This window comes from Diuraphis noxia, unplaced genomic scaffold (genome assembly GCF_037042655.1).
Source record: "Diuraphis noxia isolate RWA-SAM2 unplaced genomic scaffold, SU_Dnox_SAM2 contig0002, whole genome shotgun sequence".
In the NCBI taxonomy this organism is placed as follows: Eukaryota; Metazoa; Arthropoda; class Insecta; order Hemiptera; family Aphididae; genus Diuraphis; species Diuraphis noxia.
The window spans coordinates 51,543,355-51,570,558 of NW_028301712.1; the positions used below are offsets into that span (position 1 = coordinate 51,543,355).

Genomic DNA, 27,204 nt, shown 5'->3' on the forward strand with positions numbered 1-27,204 from the left:
CTACTCACACATAGACATAGCCCAAATGTTCATGTTATGTGAATTGCCTAAATATTACTCCTTAAAACATGATACGCTGGAGCCCCCTTAACCTTTATATATAGTATACAGAATATGATGTAAAGTAATACCTAGTATGTAATGTACATTATTAGTTTATTACCTACTTATTATATGATAAATTGTATTATGTGCAATGTGCCACTAAATATTTCAGTACCTAACATATTATTTACATGTTATAACTTTAAATTGAAAATATACTGTTTGTATTGATAGCTACCATCAGGCGCGGACTAGTAAAAAAGGGCACGGGATGCTAAATAATTTTAAGGGCAAATAACAAAATTTTTTAGTGCAAATTGAAAACTTATAGGTTATTTATAAAATATTGAAAATACGTTAAAAACCTAAATAGGGACTTACCAAATTACAACAAACATTCAAATAAAATTGTACAATATTAGATTACAAAGTTCTACGGTTGTTTTGTAAAAATAAATTGATAGTCTGTTATTAAACATTCAAGTGTTATATTTAATTACCTTAAAAATACCATAAATCTGATTTTAGCTATTGCGATGTATGAAGGTAATATATATATGACTAAATAAAAATACAAAGATATAGGTACCAGCTATCTAAGAGCAATACTCACATTATACCTCAGTTATACATTTTTATGCTTACTCTCATTTCCAGTACAATAACTATAATATTAATAAATTTATAAATATAATCTACATTTGATACAGATGTCTCATTGATTATTTTTTATTCTTCCATTTGATTTTCATGATTTAAGAACTCGTCATGATCAACGTTTTTAGAGTTAGACGTACACTGTACTGTATAAGAAAATGCATTACTCACTGATGGTACAGCTGGACCAGCCGGTACAGATGAATTAAAACACAATTTCTTTTGATTTTTGTCATTTGCAACTAATTTTAATAACTTGTATTCTTTAATTTTTCTATTTTGGCTCACACTATTCAATTTATTTTTAGTCTTCCCCATTTTTTAGCAATAAATTCTTTAAATTAATCTGATTTTAAAAATAATGCATTGAAAACAAAGTACCCAAATTACATGGAGAGACACTCGACGTAGAGAACTGTACTAATGTTGACGTTGAGTGTTAAAACTCAAAGAATAAATTAAATTTTGTTTTAACAAAATTATATTAATTATATTTTAATTTTTTCGAAATAGTGTAACGATAATAACGATATATCCTCAAACGGTTTTAAACATTTGTTATTATTCAAAAAGTATAAGTCGTAGATACTTGAAAATGTTACCAGTTACTCAGATTGGTATTTTCTTTACATTATTTAATTTTCAAAATATTTTGACTTTTTTGAGGTATTTATAGACAACTGAAATTTTAATTTTTCTGAAAATTTTTTTTATAGGATTTAGGAGGGTTCATACAACATACAAACACTAAAACAATAATTATTAACAGCCAGTTGTCAGAGAATTACAAAATGTATAAATTATAAATACTCGACTGAAATTTCGAATTTGTATTCATATTATTATCGTTAAAAACCGGTATATTGCTGACCTACCCTTTTTAATTTATCATGGTATTACATTTTATATTCTAATATTTTATATTATATTTCTATACGTAAGAATACGTTCATATTCCACGATACTTAAACACCTATAGTCAAGATTTTTCTGTGGGCTCAGGGCTAAGCTGTGGAGCTGTGTTATAAACCTTATAATATAATGTTATATTATATTATGTATTATTATAATGTTATATTATTTTATATTACACATATTATGTCTGTAGCATGTGGTCAATGGTCATGTATCGTATTCGTATACCACATTTTTACTACTGTGGGGCGATACGGAGCTTTGTATCCGGCATAGACATATTGTATAATATAAGTCTATGGTATCCAGTATCGCCACACATTTCATCTATTATTCTGTGGCCACACTACCATAGCAGACTGCTGATACTATTGTTATCATCACGGTTTATCTATATGAATATTGTGATTTGTGAATGTTTAAAATATTAAAATTTTATGAATATAGTTTTAAGACTTTAAGTATTAAAAGTTAAGTGTTACCTTTGTGTGTTGTATCGAAACTAATTGTTAACAAAGTTAAAATAAAAAAAGAATTATTAGGAATAATTATTTTAGTAATAACACTAATAACATTTTTCTGTACTTCGTAATATTGGGAACTATTCTAATGTTTCAATATTTCAGTAGGTACCAATTGTGCAACAATGAATCATAAAAGTAGTTCTTCTTAGTATTTGAAATACGTATTACATTTTTAAACAAATATCTCCATTTTTGTGCTTACATTATCAAAATATATTATATAAAATGGAAACGAGTGGTACAAATAATATTCCAGAAAACGTCAAAGGCAATATTCAAACTGCTGAAAACCAAATCAAACCAAAACAGCAATCGGCAGAAAAAGAAAAACTTATTCAAGAATTAACAGATATGGGCTTTGCCAAATCACTAGTGCTACAAGTAAAATATTTTAGTATTAGGCCTTTGTACTAAATTTTTTAATACCTTTGTTTAAGATTGTAGATAATGCTAGTGATGTACCTAAAAACTTAATTATTGAACAACTATTGACTGCAAACTCAGAGCCTAGTGAAAATATACCTGTAGTTGATGATGATGGAGATAAATTATGGGAAGACGTTACTGTTGCAAATAAAATGGTTATTATTATAAACAATGGCTTGAACATGAGCATTGGGAAAACTGCCTCACAAGTAATTAAATATACGCTATATAAATTATAAACTATTTTAAATCACTGACAAGATATATCATAAAAATTAACAAGTCTTACTTAACTGGACATTATTATTTTCCCCAAAAATATATAATATTTATTTTATTTTTTGCATTATTTTATTCTTATATTGACAATTTGATGTAACTTTTGAACAATAATTTTCCTCTAATTTTTTAATCACTTGAGTTCAGCGTACTAAAACACATATTTTTTTTGGAGGGGAGGAGGGAAAAAGGGTGTCCAGTAAAGTAGATATATACCAAAAAAATAATATACTTAAATAACAAAACATTCATATTTCGTATAGCTTTAACACGTTGAATGCCATGTTGCCGCCGGCGGCCTCAAGAATATTTATCATGGGTACGCCAAAGACATTTTTCAGTGTCATTATACATTTTTATTTGTATATATACTTTTGAATTTGAAAAAAAAATTTTTAAAGTACAAAAAAAAATGTTAAAATTATGTTTATTACATCAAAAATATTGCAATTATTCCCACTACACCACAGCGTATTTTCAAGATCATTATTGTAGCGCCACAGAAAAGTTAATACTATAAATCCAAATTAATTTACGGCAGCGTGCTGCCTCCTAGGAATGATATGGTGCGGTAGCCCGGCAGTCTAAAAATTATCAATACCTAATTATTTTTATACGGACGTCGGCAGCCGCATGGCAGTAAACGTGTTTAGAGGACGTGATATCCGCATGTGATGTTTCCGTCTTACAAGTGCGTAACATAGTACATTTTTCGCTCAGCAGAACATGTGTAGGTTCGTTAGCTTAAAAATTAGAGTGAACTGACCTCTTATAAAATTTAAAGGTAAGATTATTATCTAGACAACCTCATATGCTTTTTATTTTATATTAAATTTAAAACGAGTAATGAGTATTTTAAAATTGTAAATTTGTTGTGCATCTTAAAATACTCATAACTTGCTTTAAAATTTAAATATAATAAAAATAATATGAGGTTGTCTAGATAACAATCATACCTTTAAATTTTATAAGAGGTCAATTCACTCTAATTTTTAAGCAAACGGAGCTACACGTGTTCTGCCGAACGTAAAATTTACTATATCATGCACTTGTAAGACGGAGACAACACACGCGGGTATCACGTCCTCTTAATTGTCAAGGGAATGTAACACTGACATTTGTTGTATCCATCATAAAAGTGCATTATATGGCAAATTTAGTATTTACACTCAGTCGGTATTATGTATTAAGTGGTGATTCGCCAAACATTCTCACCCCGATTTTTTCCTTTAATAATGAATAATATTCAAATTCTTGAAATTTTTTGTACTACCTAAGGAGTGTCCTGTGGCACAAACTTCTATTTTTCAAATGAAAATCCAACCTTTTTTTACTGTAAAATATTTAGTAGATAATTTTTTTTTTAATTTTGATGCACCTTATTAAAAATTTGAACGAGTAGTTTTCTAGTAATTAAAAGATTTGTAATAAGGTTAATAGTCTTTAAAACTCGTTTTACTAAAGTATAAAATAGATATACTTTTGAAACTAATATTTATGTTGATAGATTAATATTAATGACTAATGAGTAATGACTAATATTTTCAAATCCGCCATAGACCACATATCTTATAAACTTAAGCTATGGACCTTTTCACCTTTTATCCTTAGAACACAAAGTTAAATAACTGAAAAACTACTCATTAGAATTTTGATCAAAATTCTCAAAAAAATTATCGGCTTAATAATTTAGAGTAAAAACTTAAGATTATCATTTAAAAACAAAAGTTTGTATTGCTACAGGACACACTAAATGTCCAAAAAATTTTGAGAATTTGAAAATAATATGGTTTCAAATATATTTAAAGATTCTAAAAATCAGATTTTGAATAACTGCATTATCAAAAAAAAGGGGGTGAGCATGCGTATTGGACCATACATCCCGCTTTGGGCAGGACAGTCCTACTTTCCAGCTAAGTGTCCCGCTGTCCCCGAAGAACCTAAAAATATCCCGCTTTAAGAAAAGTTGACTTGTGGTAGGTATTTATTGATCACATATCTCAATCATACATTTATACTATACTTATACAGTATACATATATCTACATAATTTATATAAACCTTAAAACGCTAAAACCCATCATCCATAGATTGTTATTAGTCTGTGTATTAAAAGCTATTGTTATAACAAAGAGTAACAGAAGTCAAGTAATCCATTCATAAATAAAAAACAAACAGGCCACTTTAATGCAGATTTGTTGGTCCGACAAATATAGAAAAATTATATGGTTTCTTAATAAAATGTGCAGGTGTCCCGCTTTAAAGAAAAAAGTTATGGTCACATTAAGTATGCGTGGTGAATCAGGCTGTATAGCATAAATTAAAAATGCTTATAAATGAATTAAAAATTTAATTATTTTGGATAACCCACGTGGCACGTACATAATCACATAATCACACATAATGTTCTTACCATTATGATTCGTAATAGGTTATTCACTTTAGTTTTTAAACTTACAAAGCTACATGAAATCTGTCGAACGTAAATTTGCTGTTATGCACTTGTAAGACGTAGACAACAAATGCCAGTGATACGTCCTTTTAAATTATAATTTTTTGATTTTCTATATTGTAGGCTGCACATGCTGCATTGGGCTTGTATGAAGTGATGAGAGAACGTGCAGATCTAAGCTATGATTTAATTACTTGGAATGAACAAGGGTAAGATTGAATCAATATATTTTATTTATAGAATCAATAGATAATTTTCAAATCAATTTTTATAGAAATCTACATACCTTTTTTCTCCACTCAAATAACTTTGTCCAAAATCCAATTCAAATTATAAAGAGAATGTCAGCACATTTTTTTTCTCTTGGATCCACGCACAATATACCAACTTTTATGTTCAAAATAATGATTATAATCATAATATTAGGGCTCAGATTTATATATATTTATATAACAAAAAAAAAATTATATTATCATAAATGTGCAAAAAACCTCAAAATATATATTATCAAAAACAAAAATTATACCTAATAATTAATAAAATACTAACATGTAATGAAAAAAATGAATATGTATTTACATTTTCTTGATTAAAATTAATATAAACATATTTTATTGCTTTGCAAGTTCTAGACAATGATACTTTCAGCATTGTTGGTAATCTCATGAATAACGAGCACAGATTACACCCACAAAACAAAAATACAGCATCCATTATAGTGTTTGCTCATTTTTTGTATAATAAAATTTTGTTCATCAAAATAAATACAAGATATCTGATATTTCAGTAAATAAAATCATACCTAGAATTAATTAAGAAATATTTTGTCTTGAGTGCCATGGTCGTGTCACTGCAACGACCCCTGTATTATAATCATTATTGCAAACATAAAAATTTGGTATGTGGCACACGGCTCAGAGAGAGGAGAAAAACATGCCAAATAAATATGTGATACTGAAGATAATACTGTCATTTTTCAGTTTATAATAGGTTGTATCACACTAACTCTTGTAATTTCAGAATAAAACCTATTTTTCAAAAGCATGTTACTGAAGAAAAATAGCTGCGCTAGTGCGCTAAAATTCACTAAATTATAAATTATGTTTTCAGAAGTCGAAAAATTGTTGTTGCAGCTAAGAACACTAATGAACTTATTAAAGTGTGTTCAGAAGGAAAAATACTCAAAATCCCATTTTTCTGTGTTCATGATGCAGGTTTAACTGAAGTAGAACCCAATTCATTCACTGCATTGGCTTTTTTTGGATCTGATCAAGAACTAAAGCCTGTTACCGGAAAACTTAGACTATTGAAATGAATAAAATATATGTTTTGGAGAACATTTAATGCATTTATTGGTTATATTTGAAAACTTACAACTAACTTTTTTTGTTATACAACTATAAATGTTGCTACATGAAAACACAATATTGTATTCAGTTAAAAGTGAATAAAATTGAAAGTTATCTTTTGATATATTATAAGTATGATTTAAAAATACAATATTAAACATTAAAATTTAAAATCCAAAATAATTTACCTATTATAATTTTATCTAGATAATTATAAACTGTAAAATTTACTTCTTTTAAATTAATAATATTTTTGTTATTTAATCTTAAAGTACAATAAAATTATTTAAAGAAATAATTAACTTGACAATCCAAACAATCCAAATAATAGTAATATTTAACTTTATATATAATAGGTATATAACATTAAATTATGTATATATAGTGTTGTAAAAAGCATTATAAATAGCCATTAAATGATGTTAAATTAATTGCCAACACCTTACAATACACTATCTAACCAAAAAAATGACATGGCATGGTCAGCCTAAAAGGGGTATTTATTCAATTATAATAAAAAGTACAAATTTCATTCACGCGTAACCTGAGAATGAGTAAATTCCAATAATAATAAAAACATAGCATCAGATTTTTCTTGTTTTTAACATGTCAGTCTATTATAGGGTTTTAAAGAAAAAATAAATAATAAATTAAAACCAATAGTTTTTTGGAGTTAGTTTTTTGTTTGCATAAAATTGTTTAATTTGTATGATTATGATCGTAAAAGAATTTTGAAGCATTTGGATAACGAGTAGGACAAAAATCAGGATGTGTATCTAGTCCAGATCTTCCAAATGTCCTAATACGTTCGGTATATGCATTCTGTACAGCAGTATCAGCTCCAGCACTTGTTATCACTTCTGTATTAATGGCTACGCCGGCTGCACCCATGGCAACTTCCAAATTTTCTAAACAAATTTTATAAACAATTAAATCAGTATAATTTAAAAGTATATTTTCTAGATTTCACTCAAAACTTGGTCATGATAATCAAATCATAAAATGGAGACATGAATTGGAATGGAGTTGGGACATTTTAGATCCAACATAATGACTAGTAAATGATAATTATGGCTTGTATAGAATGCCACATTGTTGCCATTACTTGATTATTGTTATTTATAAATTTATAATAATACACTTGGTTATTTGACCTTCGAGTTATCAAGGTATGAACGTGTTATATGTACATATTATATTATATAAATTCGAGGTATAAGCCAAAATTCGAATAAAAATATTTTGACTTGTAGAGAAATTCGAGTTAGCAAAATTCGAATTATCGAGAAAATTTATCACACATATCATATATTGTAAGGCCGGGGCCAAGGCCTTCTTTTGAATTATCAAAAATTTGACTTATAAGGTTCGAGTTATCGAGGTTCCACTGTATTTGTAATGGTTATAAATAAAGCTCGGATTTTCTATGACAGTATATTTATTTTACACAACCAGAATTCTACCAGAGATTAATAACAGATTTATCTCATGAAGTTTAGATCGTTAATATGCAAATCTATTAAGTATATTTGAGCATGTTACATTGATTATTTATATAAGTATAATAAAAATTGTCCACAATATTATCAATTATTATTGTTTATTCTGTTTATGAGTAAAATCCGAAGCAAATGTGTTAAATTTAACTTGAATAGAGTTTACATTATAAATAGATGAATTGAATCAACTCACTTGCTATTATTTGAGATAAAGACCCTTGTGGCTTAGAACTTGTCACTATCTTCCTGCGTTTGTTGGGCATACCGGATAAATATGCATCACTATAAGGTGGCTGTGTTCCTTGACGTCTTTGGCGTTGTGAATCTCTAGCTATAACTGGAACCCATTCCTGTAAATTAGAAAACTCCTATTAATATTTATTTTTTCATATCAAAAATGTTTAATTCTTTAAAAACTCACTGAAGGAACATTGTGATGCCAATCTTGAGATCCAATAACAACTTCGGGTAATGGTTCGTTTTCGGGAGAAGGCATAGAAGGATTGGAAGATTGTTCTCCGTTATTACTCTACATAACAGAAAAAATATATAAATTGCATAAATTGCACTATATTCAATTTTAAAAATTTTCAATAACACAAATAGGTATCAGTACTGACCGCTCTTAAATGTTGAGAAGATTCGTCGAATGGTACAATATAGTCATCAACTACAGATAAACTCATCATTTGAAAAGTGGTCATTCTTTCCCAATATTGGTCAATATTTGTACGTAATTCATCCATTATTAATAGGTGTAAATTTGTAGGAAGTGGCAAGTATTGCTAAAATTATTTTGAACATGATAACTGAGTATATTTTAAAATAAGAATATTAATTAATTACCATTACTGCAGAAACACATAACCGAAATATAGGGCGGCTGTTACAGCAATAAACTATCAATGATAAAAATCCTTCAGCAAATATAGACAATAAATGCACAATACTATCAACAGCTCCCATTCGATCTAAAACATATGAATTGTTTGAGAAAGTTTAAATTATTTCTTATCTTTGTTTCATAATATAAACTATTAAGTAAAACCATTACAGATTTAATCTTAAATGTATTCATATGGTCCACAGCGGAACAATAAAACCAGTATAATTTTATCCACAGATAATACTGTTGAGGCTTCTGGAGACTTGATCATTCCAAATTTATATTGTTATATTTATGAACGTACATTGATTTGTGAAATAAAATAAAATAAATTGTATTATTTACAATTAAGAGGATACTAGGCCAGCGAGACAACTGAATATTCAAATTTATAATACATTGAAGCCAACATATGTGCAAAAGAGAAAGACAATGTGAGGCCTATTATATTATGTCTAAGCTAAGTTTAATAAATTTATAGATAAAATATGGGTTTTTTGGTAATGTAGCATCACACTACATTTTGTATCATTTCTGGTTAATTATACTATATATATATCATATAAATTTTGTTTAGTTAGCTTCAATATTACAATTAATAAAATTATATATTTTTTAAATATCGAAAAAAACATCATAAGATGATATAAATATGATCATACTTTTAAGATTGATAATTAATCAATATTTCTCTATAATTAAAACTAATTTCACAAAGTGGAAATGCTGAATGCAAATTCACTGTTTTAGGATGTTAAGTAAAAACATTTAAAATTAATATATTGATGGATAATTTTGTTTAAAATAAAATTGTGTTCAGTGTAAACTCTACCAGTGAGATTTATAGTATTATATTGTTTTAAGTTCTCAAAGAGTAAATGTTATAAAAATATTGTCTTTTATAAGTCCTTTTGAAATTTTAATACTACATTAACTTGATAATTTATTCTTAAATTTTAAAATCACCACGATAGAAACATCAATAAACCGTGGTAATTGTTGTGTGAAGCAGTTTAACAAGAAAAAATACTAAATTTCACATAATTGACTGCAATAAAAATTGATAAATATTATAAAGCAAATAAAAATCTTACTTTCATCACAGAAGTTAACAATTGTACGTAGATTTTGAAGAATACACCGCCGGAAAGATGCATTCACATTAATATTTGTACGTGTTGGCACAGTACATTGCTAATGTATTCATAAATAAAAAATTGTTTTAATTGTATTATAAAATTAGTTTAATAATAATAAATATATATTTCACTTACAAAAATATTTATGTATGGCACGATTTCTAAAAATATGCGATTGGCAGCATCCTCGATATTTTGATTGTTAACTGGTCGATTAAGCATAATTCTGTCCAATATGAAGTTTATTAATTCTTCAGAATGTGAAGCAACTGGATTAGTTCTAAGTGTTGAAGTTTGTGACATCAAATTCACACTGAACATGTCACGTAAAGTCCAGTTACGAGCAATTATCAAGAATAAGTCTACCAACATAGATTGACCCTCTAAACTTCTGAAGTACGGTATTTCACCAATAGGAGTTGTAAGCACTCCATTTGGTAGACGTGAAGTTGATTGAGAGGTGGATGTACTCATTGAATGCTCAAAACCCTATTCAAAATATAATGAAAACCCAACATTAATAAACTCAGATGTAAACATTTTAGTTAAAAATCAAATAATCAAAATTAAAATATTTCATTAGCATTATTAATTATTATGTTTACTAAAAAACTGTAGGGATAATCTTTCGAGATGTGGCACTACAGAAGAAAGGTCTAGATTTGGTGATCTATGATTAATGTATTAGAAAAAGATCAAGTATTAAAAAAAACATTAAATTTATGATTGGCTGCTCACTGATATATGGTAGATTGCTTAAATTAGTTATATTAATTCTATTCCAAATAAGAGTGCATCAGGCGGCAGACAAAAACCGGTCAAATTCACAATGCATGCTATTGTAAAACAGCAACCAATCCACCAATCAGAACAATTGAGTAATTCTACAGATCTCGTCAAGTTTCACAGCTCAATTATATGCACCAATACGATACAGCTCTTAATTAAAATAGAATATCCTTTTGAAAATTAAAATATTTAGGGGAAGACTACAAATGAAATTCTTGAAAAAAAAAAAAAAAAATAGTGATTGATGAAGGATGATATTTGTACAAAATATTAAAAGGAAGGCAAGTAAAAGAGAACAGTGGAGAAAATTTCTGCAAAACATCTTAGAAATGAATACAGGAAAAATAAATACATTTAATAGGAGTTATAATAAAAACTCGGGAGCATACCAATGATTTTATAATATATAGATAAGCCATACGGGTGTTTATTTGGAAACCTAATTAATAGTAAAGCAAGAATCTGTAGATTGTATAGCGTTATTTATAGTCGAAAAAAAATATTATCACCTATTATAGAACGTATAGCAAAACAGCACTCGTCCTATGTTTACCCCTTTAAAATGCAATAGAATACAGCAATGTTTAACGGCTGAATGCAATTAGACATTGCACTATTAACAATAGAATGGCTTATTTGTGTATTATAAGATCAATCATACTAATATGTCACACAATAAATGTCTACTTACTGGTACTGAACTGCTTGTAGGTGGTAAATTTAAGTTTCTGGTTCTATCAAAATCTACTTCTCTTTCCAATGTGTCAAAAACACTTTCCATTCCAACTCCTAAAATAAGTCAGACTTGTAAATAAATGGATAAGAGAATAGAATTAAGAAAAATTAATTTAAATTAAAATTGTTTATGTTTTCATATTAACATATGACTATTTTAGTATACAACAAACATAGAAAAATATGAATATTATATTACTAGAAACATGTCTTTTTGATTTTTTTTTCAGTTAAAAAAATATATTATATTTTTATTCAACATGAATAAAAAAAAATTATTATGACAATTAAATCAAGATACATAAAAAAATTACTTATTTGTCCAGCCAAAGCATCAGTTAAACTTGTACCCTGTCCAGTAGCCTGGGCAATATTGCTTGCAGATGTTGTAGCTGTGTTGTTACGTTGTCTTCCCCAAGTCAGAATCGGATGTATACCAGACAGAATTCCATCAGGCTCTTGTAAATAACGAGTTCTTGATCGACCTGGACGTCGACTAGTAAAAGATCTTACTTCATTAGGAGAAGTTGGAGAAGAAGTATCTGTAGTTGAGTTTCCACTTGTGGCAGAAGATGTGGATCTGTCAGTGCCTTGAGCAGCACGCCTAGCTAATACCACCGGTCTTAAATTTGGTTCAAAATGGTGTGAACTGCATGGTAAAAATGGGTCCATACGAGGGGTAGAATCCCAACGTCCGCGAGCTAAGCCTATTATAAAATATATAGTGTAATATATAATCTTTATTGATAAGAATAATAGATATTAGTTATTTATTTATTGATTATTCAATAAGTATTAAACAATAAAGAAGGACATTTGTAGTTAAGCTAAAGAATTATTTTATTTATATATATATATATAATTAATCAAGATTGAAATCAACAATTTATACTAAATTATCAGTTTGAAATATTTCACAGGAGGAAAAAAAAAATTGTGAAAGTAATTCTACGGTTGAAAAATTACTGAATTTAATACATTTTTACCAAAAATATATTTATTTAAAGACATCAATAATAATAATAATAATAATAAAAACAATAAAGGTAATTAGTTTAAAATAATATTTACTTATTAAATATAATGTTTTACAAGTTTTTAAATAAATTCCTTCAGTTAAAATAATCTAATTAAATGAATTTACCTTGTGTTGGTGGAGTTGTTGTAGATGATGAATCAGTTGTCCTAGGTGTTACACGAGGAGTTCGAGTAGAAGTAGTAGGTATACTATTATTCCAATCAAAAGATTGTTCAGACATGAAAGGACGTCTCACTCCACTAGAAATTACATCAATCATTTGATCCATCCAGTCAATAGGCATTGCTGGATCAGCAGTAGTGGCTGATGATTGTTGTGGTTCTAAAAAAAAAATTTAATTATTATTTTGATTATGTTGAATATCATAATATATACGAACGAGAAACAGCTGTAGGTAACCCTGTTGCTGCCGAGACAGTTGGGTTAATAAATGCAGCTTCAACAGAATCTATGCGAATGGACCCTGGAGCTAGATCAAACAAAAGTTCTACTCCCTGAGGAGGCGGGAACTCTAAAGGCGTATTATTACTTTCAGTGTTTGGATCAACTGGTATGTTTGTGTTTGTATTTGTTTCAGTAGCTGAAGTGGGCACATTTGGAGTTTCATTTCCTCCTCCATCTGAATTCATAACAATACATGGTTTATAATCATAAAACTAAAAAGATTCAAATTAAGTATAACTTACAATCAAGTCTAAAAGCTCGTACACTTGGTATAGATTGACTTGTGGTGGTTGTTTGTGTAGAAGTAGGTTGTTGAGTAGATGGAGGTGCTGCTGTAGTAGTTGTTGTAACTGAATGAGCAGCATGTAAAATAGTACCTTGTAGTAAACAAGGACGAGATTGGAAAGAACGTGGTGGTGGTCTGTTAAATGCAACTCTTATATCACTAATTGCATGATAAACATGTGATATTAAATGCATCACTTCAGACACGCCATTAAAAACAGTTTGCGCTCTAAGTGATCCATGTTCACCCTAAAAGTTATGCAATTACTAATTAAAAGTATAATAAAATAAGAAGTACATTTTTTTCTCAATTTAAATATTAAAATATTTAATGGCTAATACTCCAAATTTTTTAATTATCATACTTCTGTGGTATCAAATCGAGGATCATCAATAATAAACTGACAATAGATAGCATAATATGGTCGAAGTCTTTCATTTAACTTATTCAATTCTTCAATCAGCTCTCTTAAACGTCGCCTGTCATTTACAGCAACCGTAGATCTATTTTCTGAAGTTTGACGATCATTCCTTCTTGTTTTTAATTAAAATATAATATTAATTTCTTTAAATATACAATAAAAAGCACATTCTTATTTGTCAAACCTTAAATGTTGTTCAGATGATGCAGAAGATGGTAGTGTTCCAGTACCCTGTTCAGCTGAAGATTGGTTAGTTGAACCTCTAACTGGAGCATTTTCAGGAACATTTAAACCTTCACTTTCAGTAGCTAAAAAAAACATATAACAAACATAAAGCAACTATTTAACTTTGTACAAACATGTTAAGTGAGAAATAAATTTGTCAATCAATAAAAATAACCACAAATTTAAACTTAAATTAAACTACTCAAAATAATTACTTTCTAAATCACTGTTAACTTATTATTAGAACAAAGAATCTCTCGAAATAACTAAAATAAATCTTTTAATGAAGAAAACAGCAAAAAAAAAACATCATGGAATAATTCTAAAAACCTATTGAATTAACTTATTTAATGAGAAAAAAATACATAAAATATGTATTTTGTATATATTTTATTTTAAGCTTAAAAAACAAATAGTTGTAACCAAAATAAATAAAAAATACTTGAAGGACTTACATGCTTCAGTAGCATTTTGATGAATTGGAAATAGATTGTTTGCTTGCATGTGATTATGAACTTGGCGCATTAATCCTGGAGGCATTCTCATGTGATGTGTAGCATCAATAGTAACAACAACAGTATTTGGGAATGTTTCGTCCACTTCATAGCTCCTGATAAAAAAATAAATCATTTAAGTCAAAAAATGAAAACATAAGAATGATATGTAATGATATTTTAAAATTAATAAATTTTAAACATACACATTTACTGAATCTGGATCTGTCTGTGATTGTGGTACAGATGATTCTGGCAGGGATGATTCCGGTGGTTCTACTCCTTCTGGCGATACACTTGGAGATGTAGCTTCTGCCTGTTGTGAGCCTTCTGGAGACTGTTCTGTATTAGATGCAGAGGATTGTTGTTGAGAGGGTCTTGAATTTTCTAGTCTATTTAATATAGCATTGCCTCTGCGTATCATCTCCAAAGCAAATGTCACTCTATTACCAGTTCCATGATTTCTAGTACTTATAAGGCGCGGTAGTTCTAAAATAAATTATACAAATAACTCATAAGGTACTCATAGGTACATGAATTCATTTTTAATCTTACACCAATTTATACAATAAAACATGTAATATACCAAAAAAAAAATATTAAACTGTAAAAAATATAATAATAATATATAATACCTAAATGGATATAAATAAATTTTGATTTACTACCAATACCATTTCGGTGATCCGCAAAATAACAAAAAAACAGTTGGAGTACGACGAGTTATGAGGAAACCGTGGTTTAACCAGATACACAAAAATGCCCTACTATGCACAAAGCAAACGAGGACGGTTTGGTTAAAGGATATCCAAAATGAAGAAAAATTCTCTAGATATAAAACAAGACTAAAAGAAGTAAGTAAAATTATAAGATCCGAGAAGCAAAAATGTATTTAAGACATAGTGAGAAATGCGGATCAGGTTATAAAAATCATAAGACAAGAGACCTATATAAAAAGATTAGCTCTTTAAGCAAGGATTTTAAACCGAAAGATATGTTTTTAAGAAACGAAAATGATACTTAGTTAACGAATAGAGATGACATAGTCGAGGAATGGGTTCAATACTTCGACCAGTTTCTGAACTATAGAGAATCCACTAATCCATTACTCTTTGAGAATAAGGAAATGAATAGGAAAGATTATCCCGAATCTAAGGTAGAGGAAATTGCGAAACAAATAAAAACCCTAAAAAGCCATAAGTCACCCGGTGAAGATGGGATTCCCAGAGAGCTACTTAAAACAGGAGCAGATAATCTTGTTATATAAACCGTTTAATAAGTTTAATTTGGCAAAAAGAAGAGATACCAAAGAAATGGAAAACAGCAGTCTATCCCATCCACAAGAAAGGATACAAATAAATATGCAACAATTATGCCCTGCTTAATGTAACATATAAGATTTTATCTTATTGTATACTTGACAGAATCAAACCTTGGTCAGAAGAGATTATAGGAGACTATCGTCCAGTTTCAGGTAAAATCGCTCCACGATAGATCAAATCTTCATTATACGTCAGGTGTTAAAAAAAAACCTGGGAGTATGATAAAAGCGTACATATGGTATTCATTGATTACAAAAAATCGTATGGTTCAATACATAGAGTTTTCCTAATCAAGACTTTAGAAGAGTTTGGAATGCCAAGTAAGTTAATAAACCTCGTTGAGTGCAGTATTGGTCACACTGAAATCAAGGTAATTAGGTAAATGTAGGACATTCTCTACCAAAAATGGTACAAGTGACAACTGGACTAAGGCAGGGTGACGCCATATCACAGGGTTTATTCAAAATAGTATTAGAATAAGTAGTTAGAGAAGCAGCTCTAGATAAACTAGGAGAAAATAACATTGGAACATTAGTGTATGCAGAAGAACAATCAAAAAAACTTATAAATTCTGCTAAACAGGTAGGTCTAGAGATTAACTCAGAGAAAACTGAGTATATGTAAGTGCAAAGACATGAGCAAATAGGCCGTCGAAACGAGGTCCTGGAAGTCGAAAACTAAAAATTCAAAAGAGTGCAGCAATTATTATTCAAATACGTTGGCATACTAATTACACAACAGAATAAAATAGGCACAGAAATAAAAGCTAGAACACAAGCTGCCAATAAATTTGATTTTGGCCAGACAGTTATTAAGATCCAGAGTAATCTCAAAAAATCTGAAGTCCCAAATATACTTGACACTTATTAAGCCAGTAGTGATATATGGCTCGGAAACTTGGACCATGAAGAAAATTGACAAAAATGCACTATTACTGTTTGAAAGAGAAAGATGCTGAGGAAAATTTATGGACCATGTATAGACGAATCTACAGGAGAATGGAGTATATGTAAAAACAAGGAACTTCAGGATTTGTACCAAAGACCAAGCATCAAAGAAGATATCGCCAAAAGAAGACTGAAGTGGGCAGGTCATTCTTGGAGAAAACAGGGTCATTGATAAAAATAGTACAAGAGAACGTATCACAAGGAAAGCGACCACTTGGAAGGGCGAGATTACGCTGGGAAGATAGGATCAAAGAAGACATAGAGAAAGTGAGACCAGGAATGGATTGGAAGGAGTTAGCTTTAAATAGGGAAACATGGTGACAAATTTGTTGGATGACAGGATCTTGAAGGCCGAAGTCACGGAAGAAGAAGAAGACCTATAACATTTCTTGGCTCTCTAACTTAATAATGGGTGTTTTTATACAAACTCTAGAACACCCTACACGCTATAATACGAATTGAATCTTTTATTTCTCGATTACCTTGGGTGGACAACTGTGTTATCTCGACTGCTACAATTTAATTATCAAGTTACTTAGTTACCACAATCAAGTTATAATAAGGTTATATTTAAATATGTTTAATTAAAACTTCACACCATGTAATAATATGATTGTTTTAACTTTAAAATAATTATTATTTCATATTTTTTCTTTGGTAAATTATTTAAATGTAATCACACTTAAAAAAAATTTAAAAAAAATTATTTAGCAATTTCTATCATTATTCATTTTTAAATTAAAAAATATATATATTTTTCACATGAAGAAATATTTCAACTTGAGAAATTACTTAATATGACTTTTTTTATGAACAAATAGTACAATATATTCTTAAGAGGATGTCAGCACACTATTTTTTTTTCTCTCTCTGGCCCACACTCAACATAAACAAAACGCATTTATGCAGAATCATTTCTTCTATGTTTTTAAATTATCTTAATATAAAATCCTCTATTACAAAAAATATAGAGAATAATATTTTAGAGGGAATATGTCATCGATATCATACCTTAATGTTATTTGATTTTGTATTCGACTTTCAAAATAAACAAAAAAAAAATGCTGTAAATTGAAATTATGTTTAAATTGTTTTGAGACAATATTTAAACGAATTGATATGTCATTCCCTCAAAAATATTATTCTCTATATTTTTTGTAATGGGTGATTTTACTGTAAGATTACTTAAAAACACAGAAAAAATGATTTTACATAAATGTGTTTTGTCTATGTTGAGTGTGGGCCAGAAAGAGAAAACAAATGGTGTGCTGACATCCTCTTAAACATGAAATATAGGCTGAATATTCTTTTATCATTAAAATATGCTATAATACGCAAAACTCATTTTTTTTTACCAATTCTATACTGAATAAGATGTCCAATTTTTTTTATCCCTTTTGAGCTGTATTAAGCCAAAAAGTAAAACTGGAAAATTCACTTTTTCCATATATGAGACAAAGCATACAATGCACTCAAATCCAAATAAGTTTAAAAAAACTGTGTAGCTTTGGAATGGTACGGCTGCTGTGATTAGCTACAGAAGACAGCAACGCACCAATGCAGCTAATCAGACTGCACATGCACAAACTGCACACGTTTCTATCAATATTTTGTTCAAACTTATTTAGTTGAAATAGAGTAAAGTTTGCTGGGCGATGTAGGGCTCTACATGTAGTGCAAATTGGATTCTATTAACCTACCATCAGATACCTATAGATACACATCATCCCATTATCCTATGTACATATACAGTTTAAGTTGATTAGCTAAATCTTAGAGATAAATGTTTTTACTTTTAAGTTTAATGTAAGGCTTATTCACTCTAATAGAAAAACTAACAATAGAAAATTAGATCAGCAGAACAACTGTATGCAAGTAAACATTTTCTAACATGTATTTATAATGAAATAGATGCTTGGAAGCAAAATAATTTTTATTTATCAATCAGTATTCAAAATAACGTTAGTTCATAAATGATGAATTTAAGAAAAAATTTATATTGAAACAAGTATTTCTGCAATTAGCATATAAATATATATTAACACATTACCTCCAGCATGCATCAACTCGGAAGGAATACCAATGGCACCAAATAAAACAGTAGGATCGTGTGTATGCCATCCTCTAAATCCAGGTCCTGCATTTTGTCCTGAACGACTAGTAGTATTGGTTGTTGTAGATGATGATGATCCAGAAGTAGTTGTTGACATACGCGGAACTTTCTGCACAAGATGCATAACTTTTCCATTAATACCTATGGGAAAAACGGTTTTGTTAAATTCAAATTAACATTAAAATGAATACATAATCACATCTGTACAAATATCATGATTAGGGGCCGGAATTATATTCTTTTAAAATAGTCAAAATAAGATGCTAATATTCTCTAAAAAAAGTTGAAAATATTCTTTAAAAATCATAATGAAATATGCGAAAAATATGATTTTTTATTAATATATTCTCTTGAAATAAAAATATCCATTTATACGAAAAATAATACAAAAAAATTGATTAAATTATATCAATGATAATAAGGTATTTTTATTTACGAACATTTTTATTAAATGTTTTTATAAGTGCCAAATGAACGTTCGACATCAACTGAAGTCACGGGAGCATTTTGTAAATCAGTAATCATAGCCGGTGAACAATTGTCTATAAGTTGAACTTCATTATTTCCATTCAAAACTTTAGCTACGTTTTTTAAAATGATGAGCCCTTGATTTTTTTGTTGAAGTTGATCAATTTTTATTTTTATTTTATTTCCATATTCTCCGGGTATTTTTTGAAGTTGACCAATTGTATTTTCAATTAGATTTATTGAATCAACAAGAGACACATTAGACTTTTCCAAACTTTTGATGAATGTAACGAGACCAAGAAAATGGGCCTTAATAAACATTAGATGATTTTCTATGATTATTATGTCAAAAACTGTTTTACATTTAAGTACTGATTGACTGGGAGATTTTCGACTACTTAATTCTTCAATAACTTTTTTTAAACGTAGAAATTATTACAGTTAAAAATAGCAGCTTCCAACCACGTTTCCCATCTGGTTAGTACCGGTTCTGGGGGTAACGGAATATCTGGTAATATTTCTTTATACACTTGTACATAGTCATAGTATGGAGATTTTAGAAATACTTTTTTTATGTTATTAATTAATTAATTTATGTCTGGGTACATTTCTCTAACCCTTTCTGCAACCCTATTAAACATGTGAGCTACACATGTAACATGAATTAAGTTGGGATAGAAAACTGCTAGTGACTGTCCCGTTTTCACCATGTACGGCGCAGCATCTGGGAGCATCAACAATACTTTTTCATCATTTCCGCCCCATGTCCACAGTTATATTTTAACTCATCATTCTCAAAACGAGCCAGTTAAACTTTTCTAAACTTTACATGTTAAGAGAAAAGAACGAGTCAGATGATTTGACTTTTATATACCAACCAATAAATTTGCCACAAAACGGACATTTATATCTATTGTCTCATCAACAGCAAATCAAATATTTAAAATAGCTTATTTCATTTTTTTTTATTGGATAGTCTTATTATAACAATGTGATAGATAATTTTTTCTTAACAGACTTTCATCAGATATATTTTTACCAGTACATTTTTCTAAAAATTCACGAAATTGTGGATTTTGCAATTAATACCACGGAATAATATTTGTGGCAACAAGACTCAAACATAAATCTTCATAAAATTCATTTACATTTTTTTAAGAAGTCGATTCTGATAAAAACAATTGTTTTTAAGTGTTTAACTTACGCTTTTGAGCTTCTTGGTGTGAAAATGTATCTACATGTTGTGATAACTGAGACTTTTTAATGCACGGTACAATTTTATTACACTTTTGACAAAAGAGAGTAGTGCCTTCAGTTGTAAAATTTATATTGTTTTTATTTAATGGTTGAATTTACTGTGAAATTAAATCTTTTAATTTAGTTGATGGTGTTTTTGGCATTATGAACAAGTAAAAACAAGTAACTAATGAAATATAATGAAACTATAATGTATATCTATGTCAATACTACACAACACGCGACACTGCTGTGTTGTACCATACATGTAGTAATAATTGAACGCCTGGAGCTAGCTATTTTAGAAGTGTAGTAATAATTCTATTTCTTGCAAGGCATAGTCATCTTAGATAAGTCACTTATCTACTACAGACTACTATAGTATATTCCTAATTAGGGCATTATGATTGTATATACGTTGGTTATAATACGAATATAATATATCAATATCATATCACTATTATTGGACACTTAATCTATATATATATAAAAATGGAGACAAAAATGTATAACAATTCATCAATTGAGCTGCTGAACCGATGTAGCTTATTCTTTTTTTGTTTGGGTCATAATTGCCAGAAGGTTCTTACGTATGAAAATATTGAGAAAGTTATCGGGTTAGAGAAATATGATGAGGGTGTGATGAAATTAAAGTGGTGCCATCTGCCCAGTATTAAAAATAAAATAAATAATATTAATATTACATAATGATATACGAAATTGAATATCGTTGTAAGATTATAATATATTTTAACCACTATCATTATGTATAAAAATATACTGCTAGCATCATCACATGAAATGATTTTAACACACAATATGAACTATGAACCATAAAAGAGATAGGATTTTTAACGGGCTACGAAGTGCACAGGTTCAGCTAGTTACATTTACGCCACTGCAACAAAAAATATTGAATGTCCATAAAAATTAATCGATATATTCTCAAATATTCTTTACTGTACGAAATATTCTCAAATATGCTAAAAAAACTTTTGCCATTAATTAACCGGTTTCATGATTTGTAAAAATTTCAAACCCCTGTCTGACTGCATAGCCTCAAAAACAAAATATGCAAAAGAATATAATTCCGGCCCCTAATCATGATACAACTTTATCAAATGACTTAATTCTGAAGCACTAAAATAGTTTTTAAATCATCTTAAATTACATCCACCATTCAATATCAATTAAATGACAAAACAGGAAATAGAAACATACTCTAAAATGTTATATAAATATTAGTTAATATTTGTAATGGGAGAGAATGAGTAACTCTGTGTAAAAAATATTAATTTAAATTAGATTAGTTATATTAAGAGGAAATCAGCAAAATAACAGCCGTTTTTCAACCAAAACAATTAATTATATTACAATTATTTACAAATTATATTCAAACAAAATAAATTAGTTTAGGTACTTTCGATGTTAAATACATGTTAATTTAGCTTACTTAAAATGGTTTTGTTAATTCACATGAGAAAAAACTAATTTAAACAGAAACACTATTGCAAATTATTACTTAACTATCAACAATCTTATTTTTCATTGAAATGTTTTATACTTTTCACAGCTTCCTCTACAATATTCAATAATATGTACACAAATGGCATATTTAGTTTCCAATATTTGTAGTGTCTGATAGAAATATTACAATCTATTGAATATTATTGTAATAGATTTTTAATTTGTAGATAAATGTAGCAAAAAAAATTAATTCACTGAATTTTCTAGAGAAATACGTAAAAATGTAGAATATTGTGAGATGTAAAATATAAAATAAGCTTGATTTTATCAGAATTAGATACTTCAATTTAAAAATATGTATTACTTGTCACATTTTATATATTATTATTTTGCAGTTTATTTTATATCTACCTTGTACATTTGAAATATAAGAATAACAAGTGACAGCCAGTAGGCTTAACTTGAACAACAAAGTAATGCTTTTCCTAGCCAGATTTTAATTTATTTGTAATTTATTCACATTTAACAGTCAATTAATAATAAATTATTATTTAGACATTTGGGCTTATGATATGACTGCATCGAAGGTGAAGAATACAGTGGAATCCACTTAAGAGGACGCCCTACCCGTATGTGTTGTCTTCGTCGTACAAGTGCGTAGCATAGCAAATTTTACGCTCAGCAAATCTTATTTATCTCCTTCAATTTAAAATTTAGAGTGAATTGACCTATCATAAAAATTAAAGGCAAGATTATTACTGAGGGCAACAAACCGAGTTATGAGTATTTTTAGATATAAAAATAATTTACAATTTTAAAATACTCATAACTCGCTTTAAGATTAAAATATAATAAAAAGCCCATGAGATGCCCTCGGTAATAACCTTGCCTTTAATTTTTATAATAGGTCAATTCACTCTAAATTATAAATTAACGCAGATAAACGTGATCTGCTGAGTGTAAAATTTGCTACGCTACGCACTTGTACGACGGAGACAACACATGCGGGTGTGGCGTCTTCTTAATGGGGACATCATATCAAAAGAATCACCGTTTTATAGGGACAAAACGACAGAGTTCCAAACGAATGTATTTATTTTAGGCAGTTTAACCTCTTTTATTGAGAACAAACCATTGATTATAAGAGATACTGTTCAATCTCTTCAAACCTGTTTACTTATCGAAAATAAAATAATGATTTAATCACAATTCACAACATCGCTATTATATTTTATATAATAATTTTATGTCATAAAATATGTTATAATATCATACGTATATAGGTATGTATTTTAATTTGTCAATCATTTTTATCCTACTACTACATACATATTCCATGAAGATGAGTTGTTTTTGAAATAATATTTTTTATAAGTTTATAAATTATAAATGTAGTTATGATTATACCTATATTATTATAATTATAATTATTATGTAAATAGGATAATATTATTTCTTAATTTCCATATGCATAGTAAAACTGTGGAAAAAATTGTTCAGTTAATCAGAACAATTGGATAATAGGGAGAAATAAGTCACCGCCCAACATGTCCCAATTAAGTAGATTCTACTGTATATATAGTTGATGGTCAACCATTCCGTAATTTATAAGGATTTCGAAAATGGTCAACATACCAACATCGTTGAAAGCTTTTAGCAGCACTCTAAATTTTCAGTTAATTCGCCTCAATTCCATAAAAAAGAAAAAATAATTTCTAGTTATTTAGCAACTCAATGAAATGTGTAAAGCACAAAAATTGAATCTCCTGCTCGAGTTTTTCTAAACGGATGAATCTATCTTTAATGTAATGAAAGTTTATCATATTAAGATAGAGGAAATCAAGACTGAAAATTATAGTTGAGTCGATCAGAGGACATGATGATTATGAGGTATAAATTTGTATTTATTTATAAATATTCTAATACCCATAGTAATACTGAATATATTATACAGAAACTATTTATTTATGAAACATATATATATATATATATAATAATAGGGCTTACATTTTAATTTTTTATGATGTAACTCAAAATATTAATATTATGTGCGCTGGAGTGTTAAGTGAATAATGGCATTCACGCAATATGTATACTATTTTAGTATTTACCATATAACAGAGAACTTGAAATAACTAAAATTAGTAAAATAATAATTTAAAGTAAATGATTTGTAGGTACACCATAATTTCAAGCGTAAAAAAACCAGTTTTTTAAAAATTAAAATCATGGGGGGGGGTTGATTAAATATATATTTTGTCATAAGCTAAATATTTAGCAATCATAACTCAACAACACTAATGGATAACAAAATCTATGGTCAAAAACAAATGAATATCTTACCAATATCAGCAAGTTTGGTTTCATTGCTCAAGACACGACCACAAAATATCAATCTTTGTTGGACAACTGCGACATTCACTTGTGCTGCAATATGCTCTTTGAGTTCCAGTATGGTAAACTAGTAATAATAATCATTAATAGGTACAATTGAATATCTAATAACAAAAACAACAATTTATGGGGGAACAACATAATGAAACTTACAGTGTCTGGAACACGAAATTTGTGATTCTGTGAATCCAATGTCTTTATGGTCAGATCAATCATTTTGGCGTTTGAGGTCGCACTGTTCTCGGTGGTCCTAAAATTCGCAATAAGGTTTTTAGAAATCACAAATCGTGACAAAAACGTAGATGAATTGACGATATCACAATTAAACGAAATAAACTCTTATACCACGGACAGCAGTCAGTAATTTATTGTAAGGAGCACTGGCTAATCACCTAGATAGTAATAATATGCTTCAACGGTGTTTAATCAATACGATGATAGTGCGCCTACACAATGAAATAATATGCTAGCGCACAGTGCTCGCGATTATTTTGTATCGGCTGTACGGCGGACAATGGTTCTGCGTTAATATCGATGTTTGATCATCATTCAGCGGATGTTTAGCGACACTTGCGATTTAAAGATGCCGAACATTCGAGAAACGAATTCATACGGCTCAGCGAAAACGCATCGAAAAAAGGCGAAACGGAAGAACCAGTGGTAGAGTCGGAGTGAGAGTGCGGCCAGTGCGGGACTGCGGGCTGTGTGGCACTGTGGTGAATGTGGTAAGTGGGGGCAAAATAAAAAATAAAATACAAAATGACCAAATATCCGTGATAAACCATGGAGTAATAACGAATATCGGAGAGAAACACTGTTGCCAACGATCGAGGAAATACACTTTAGCGGAATGTGACGCCGTGCCATTGGTACACATTATCACAGTATAATAATATATTAATATTATTATTATGATAATTTATGGTAGGAAATAAATTGAGTAGAATAAACTATATCGATGACTGCAGCAGCTGATCCATAGAGTAATATTACCCTATGAGCTGATCAGTGGACAGTGATCAGTGATCACTCATTCAGTCATTCACTCATCAGTTCATCACTCCAATTCTCTATGTGATTGACGATTCTACCAGTTTTCTTTGCTAGAAGACAATATGGCAATATATTTTTATATTTATAGTTTTGTACAATACTACAATATTAAAGGGGGTTTACACGGTGACAGTACTGTCAACTATCTAGCCGCGTTAGATAATATGACAGTACTATATAGACTATAGTTGGTGGTACAACTACTGCCATGACAGTTCTATAACATTGTAACATCAACTGTCACCGTCACCGTGTAAACGCGGCTTTAAGCTTTAAGTAGAATTTATAATAGTTTACTGTTTACTATTACTATACAGTATGTCATTGTGTCAGTGTATTACGTGAGACCAATAACCCTAAATAAACCACTCACTATCAATATAATATTATTTACCATTTACAGCATAGAATTATAGTAGAATACAGATTAAGTGAACTGTGAAGGTGGAATGTGGATCGATCCGCCTTGGATTTAGTGAAACTTATTAATATAAGTATATTACTGTTTATAGTATGAACCCGGACTATAATTAGTCTTTATTCGTGTTATCATTGATTTTAGAATATATTCTAAAATCAATGGTGTTATGAACTGTAAATGTTTGTATTCATCAATCATAATTGATATTAAACGTTTACGTCATGCTACATCGCTACATGTTGTATAAACATCTGTAAACAGTGTAAACCTTAGATAACAACATCAGACATAATTATTCATTACATCAACTACAAAGCTGATAAAAATATTAAGTACTCAACAGTCGACATCATAAAAACTCGTTAAAATTTTAGTTTTCATTGCTTAGAAGCAGTGGTTGAATTGGGGGGACGTGGGGGTAACTGAGTACCTCAATTAATTTTTTGGATACGCTAGCGTACCCCTACTTCTTTTTTAAAGGGGAACGCATGGGACGGATTGTTATGTAAACTTTTAGCCCCCCACCGCCATGATTATGTAAGTTTTATTAAAATTCTAGGGACGCTACATTTTAAAAGTAGCTAGAGTACCTCTACTACTTTATTTCCAAGTCAACCAATGCTTAGAAGCTTCTGTCACGTAATATACTGGTCTATTTCTTTTATATGAGTGAGGTCCTTCGTTTTTCTATCAGTTATGTTGGTCTAAAAGTGTGGAGAACTTGTGAAGGTAGGAAAGTTATAAAATTATAACCATACGTTTAATATCCAAGATAACCTATAAATAATATCAATATTGAGTATTAATGATTAGACTAAATGGTTGGTAAATATAACATATTTTATATTGTATTATTATATATTTCGATTATTACTTACGAATTCTCTTCCAACTGACCCGATGGATTTGAATAACACTAAGCCATTTAGAAATAATATTTTTACAGTACCTTTGGTTAAATAGTTTTGTCAATTAAAATTTAAAATAATATCATTCACAACGAGAACGCCATGATACGCATAAATGAGGATCAAGGAATAACTACTAACAGAGTAACAGACAACAGTATTACAGTACTAAGTACTAAGCTGGTAATAAGGTCAAAAAGACCACTGTTCACTAACCAGTTAACCACGAATAAATAAATAAAAGAGTAGGTTGCACATCGGGACACCATGT

The 27,204-nt window shown here is 29.1% G+C and overlaps 2 protein-coding genes and 1 pseudogene across 5 annotated transcripts; 1 reads left to right on the forward strand and 2 right to left on the reverse strand.

Annotated features, from left to right (window-relative positions):
• The first annotated feature begins 2,045 nt into the window (after positions 1 to 2,045).
• LOC107163410 (putative peptidyl-tRNA hydrolase 2) lies at positions 2,046 to 10,226 on the forward strand. The gene is made up of 4 exons (XM_089220861.1): positions 2,046 to 2,522; positions 2,579 to 2,776; positions 5,422 to 5,507; positions 6,409 to 10,226. The coding sequence occupies exons 1-4, from the start codon at positions 2,367 to 2,369 to the stop codon at positions 6,611 to 6,613; spliced, it is 645 nt and encodes a 214-aa protein (XP_089076987.1). The 5' UTR covers positions 2,046 to 2,366; the 3' UTR covers positions 6,614 to 10,226.
• On the reverse strand, positions 6,626 to 27,053 carry LOC107163424 (uncharacterized). Of its 4 annotated transcripts, none has more exons than XM_015510856.2 (20): positions 26,904 to 27,053; positions 24,705 to 24,801; positions 24,501 to 24,618; positions 18,924 to 19,127; positions 14,811 to 15,093; positions 14,566 to 14,720; positions 14,070 to 14,193; positions 13,829 to 13,997; positions 13,421 to 13,712; positions 13,114 to 13,353; positions 12,840 to 13,055; positions 12,010 to 12,402; positions 11,652 to 11,749; positions 10,307 to 10,660; positions 10,127 to 10,226; positions 8,993 to 9,117; positions 8,767 to 8,931; positions 8,568 to 8,675; positions 8,340 to 8,496; positions 6,626 to 7,555 (listed from the first exon to the last, which is right to left on the reverse strand). In XM_015510856.2, exons 2-20 carry the CDS (start codon positions 24,765 to 24,767, stop codon positions 7,347 to 7,349), a joined length of 3,573 nt encoding a protein of 1,190 aa, XP_015366342.2. In that variant the 5' UTR covers positions 24,768 to 24,801; positions 26,904 to 27,053; the 3' UTR covers positions 6,626 to 7,346. The 4 variants fall into 4 exon arrangements, with proteins under 4 accessions (XP_015366342.2, XP_015366340.2, XP_015366341.2 ...); XM_015510854.2 differs by lacking the exon at positions 26,904 to 27,053 and adding an exon at positions 24,944 to 25,251; XM_015510855.2 differs by lacking the exon at positions 26,904 to 27,053 and adding an exon at positions 24,897 to 25,251.
• LOC149058647 (uncharacterized) lies at positions 19,434 to 21,349 on the reverse strand (annotated as a pseudogene).
• Positions 27,054 to 27,204: the final 151 nt, after the last annotated feature.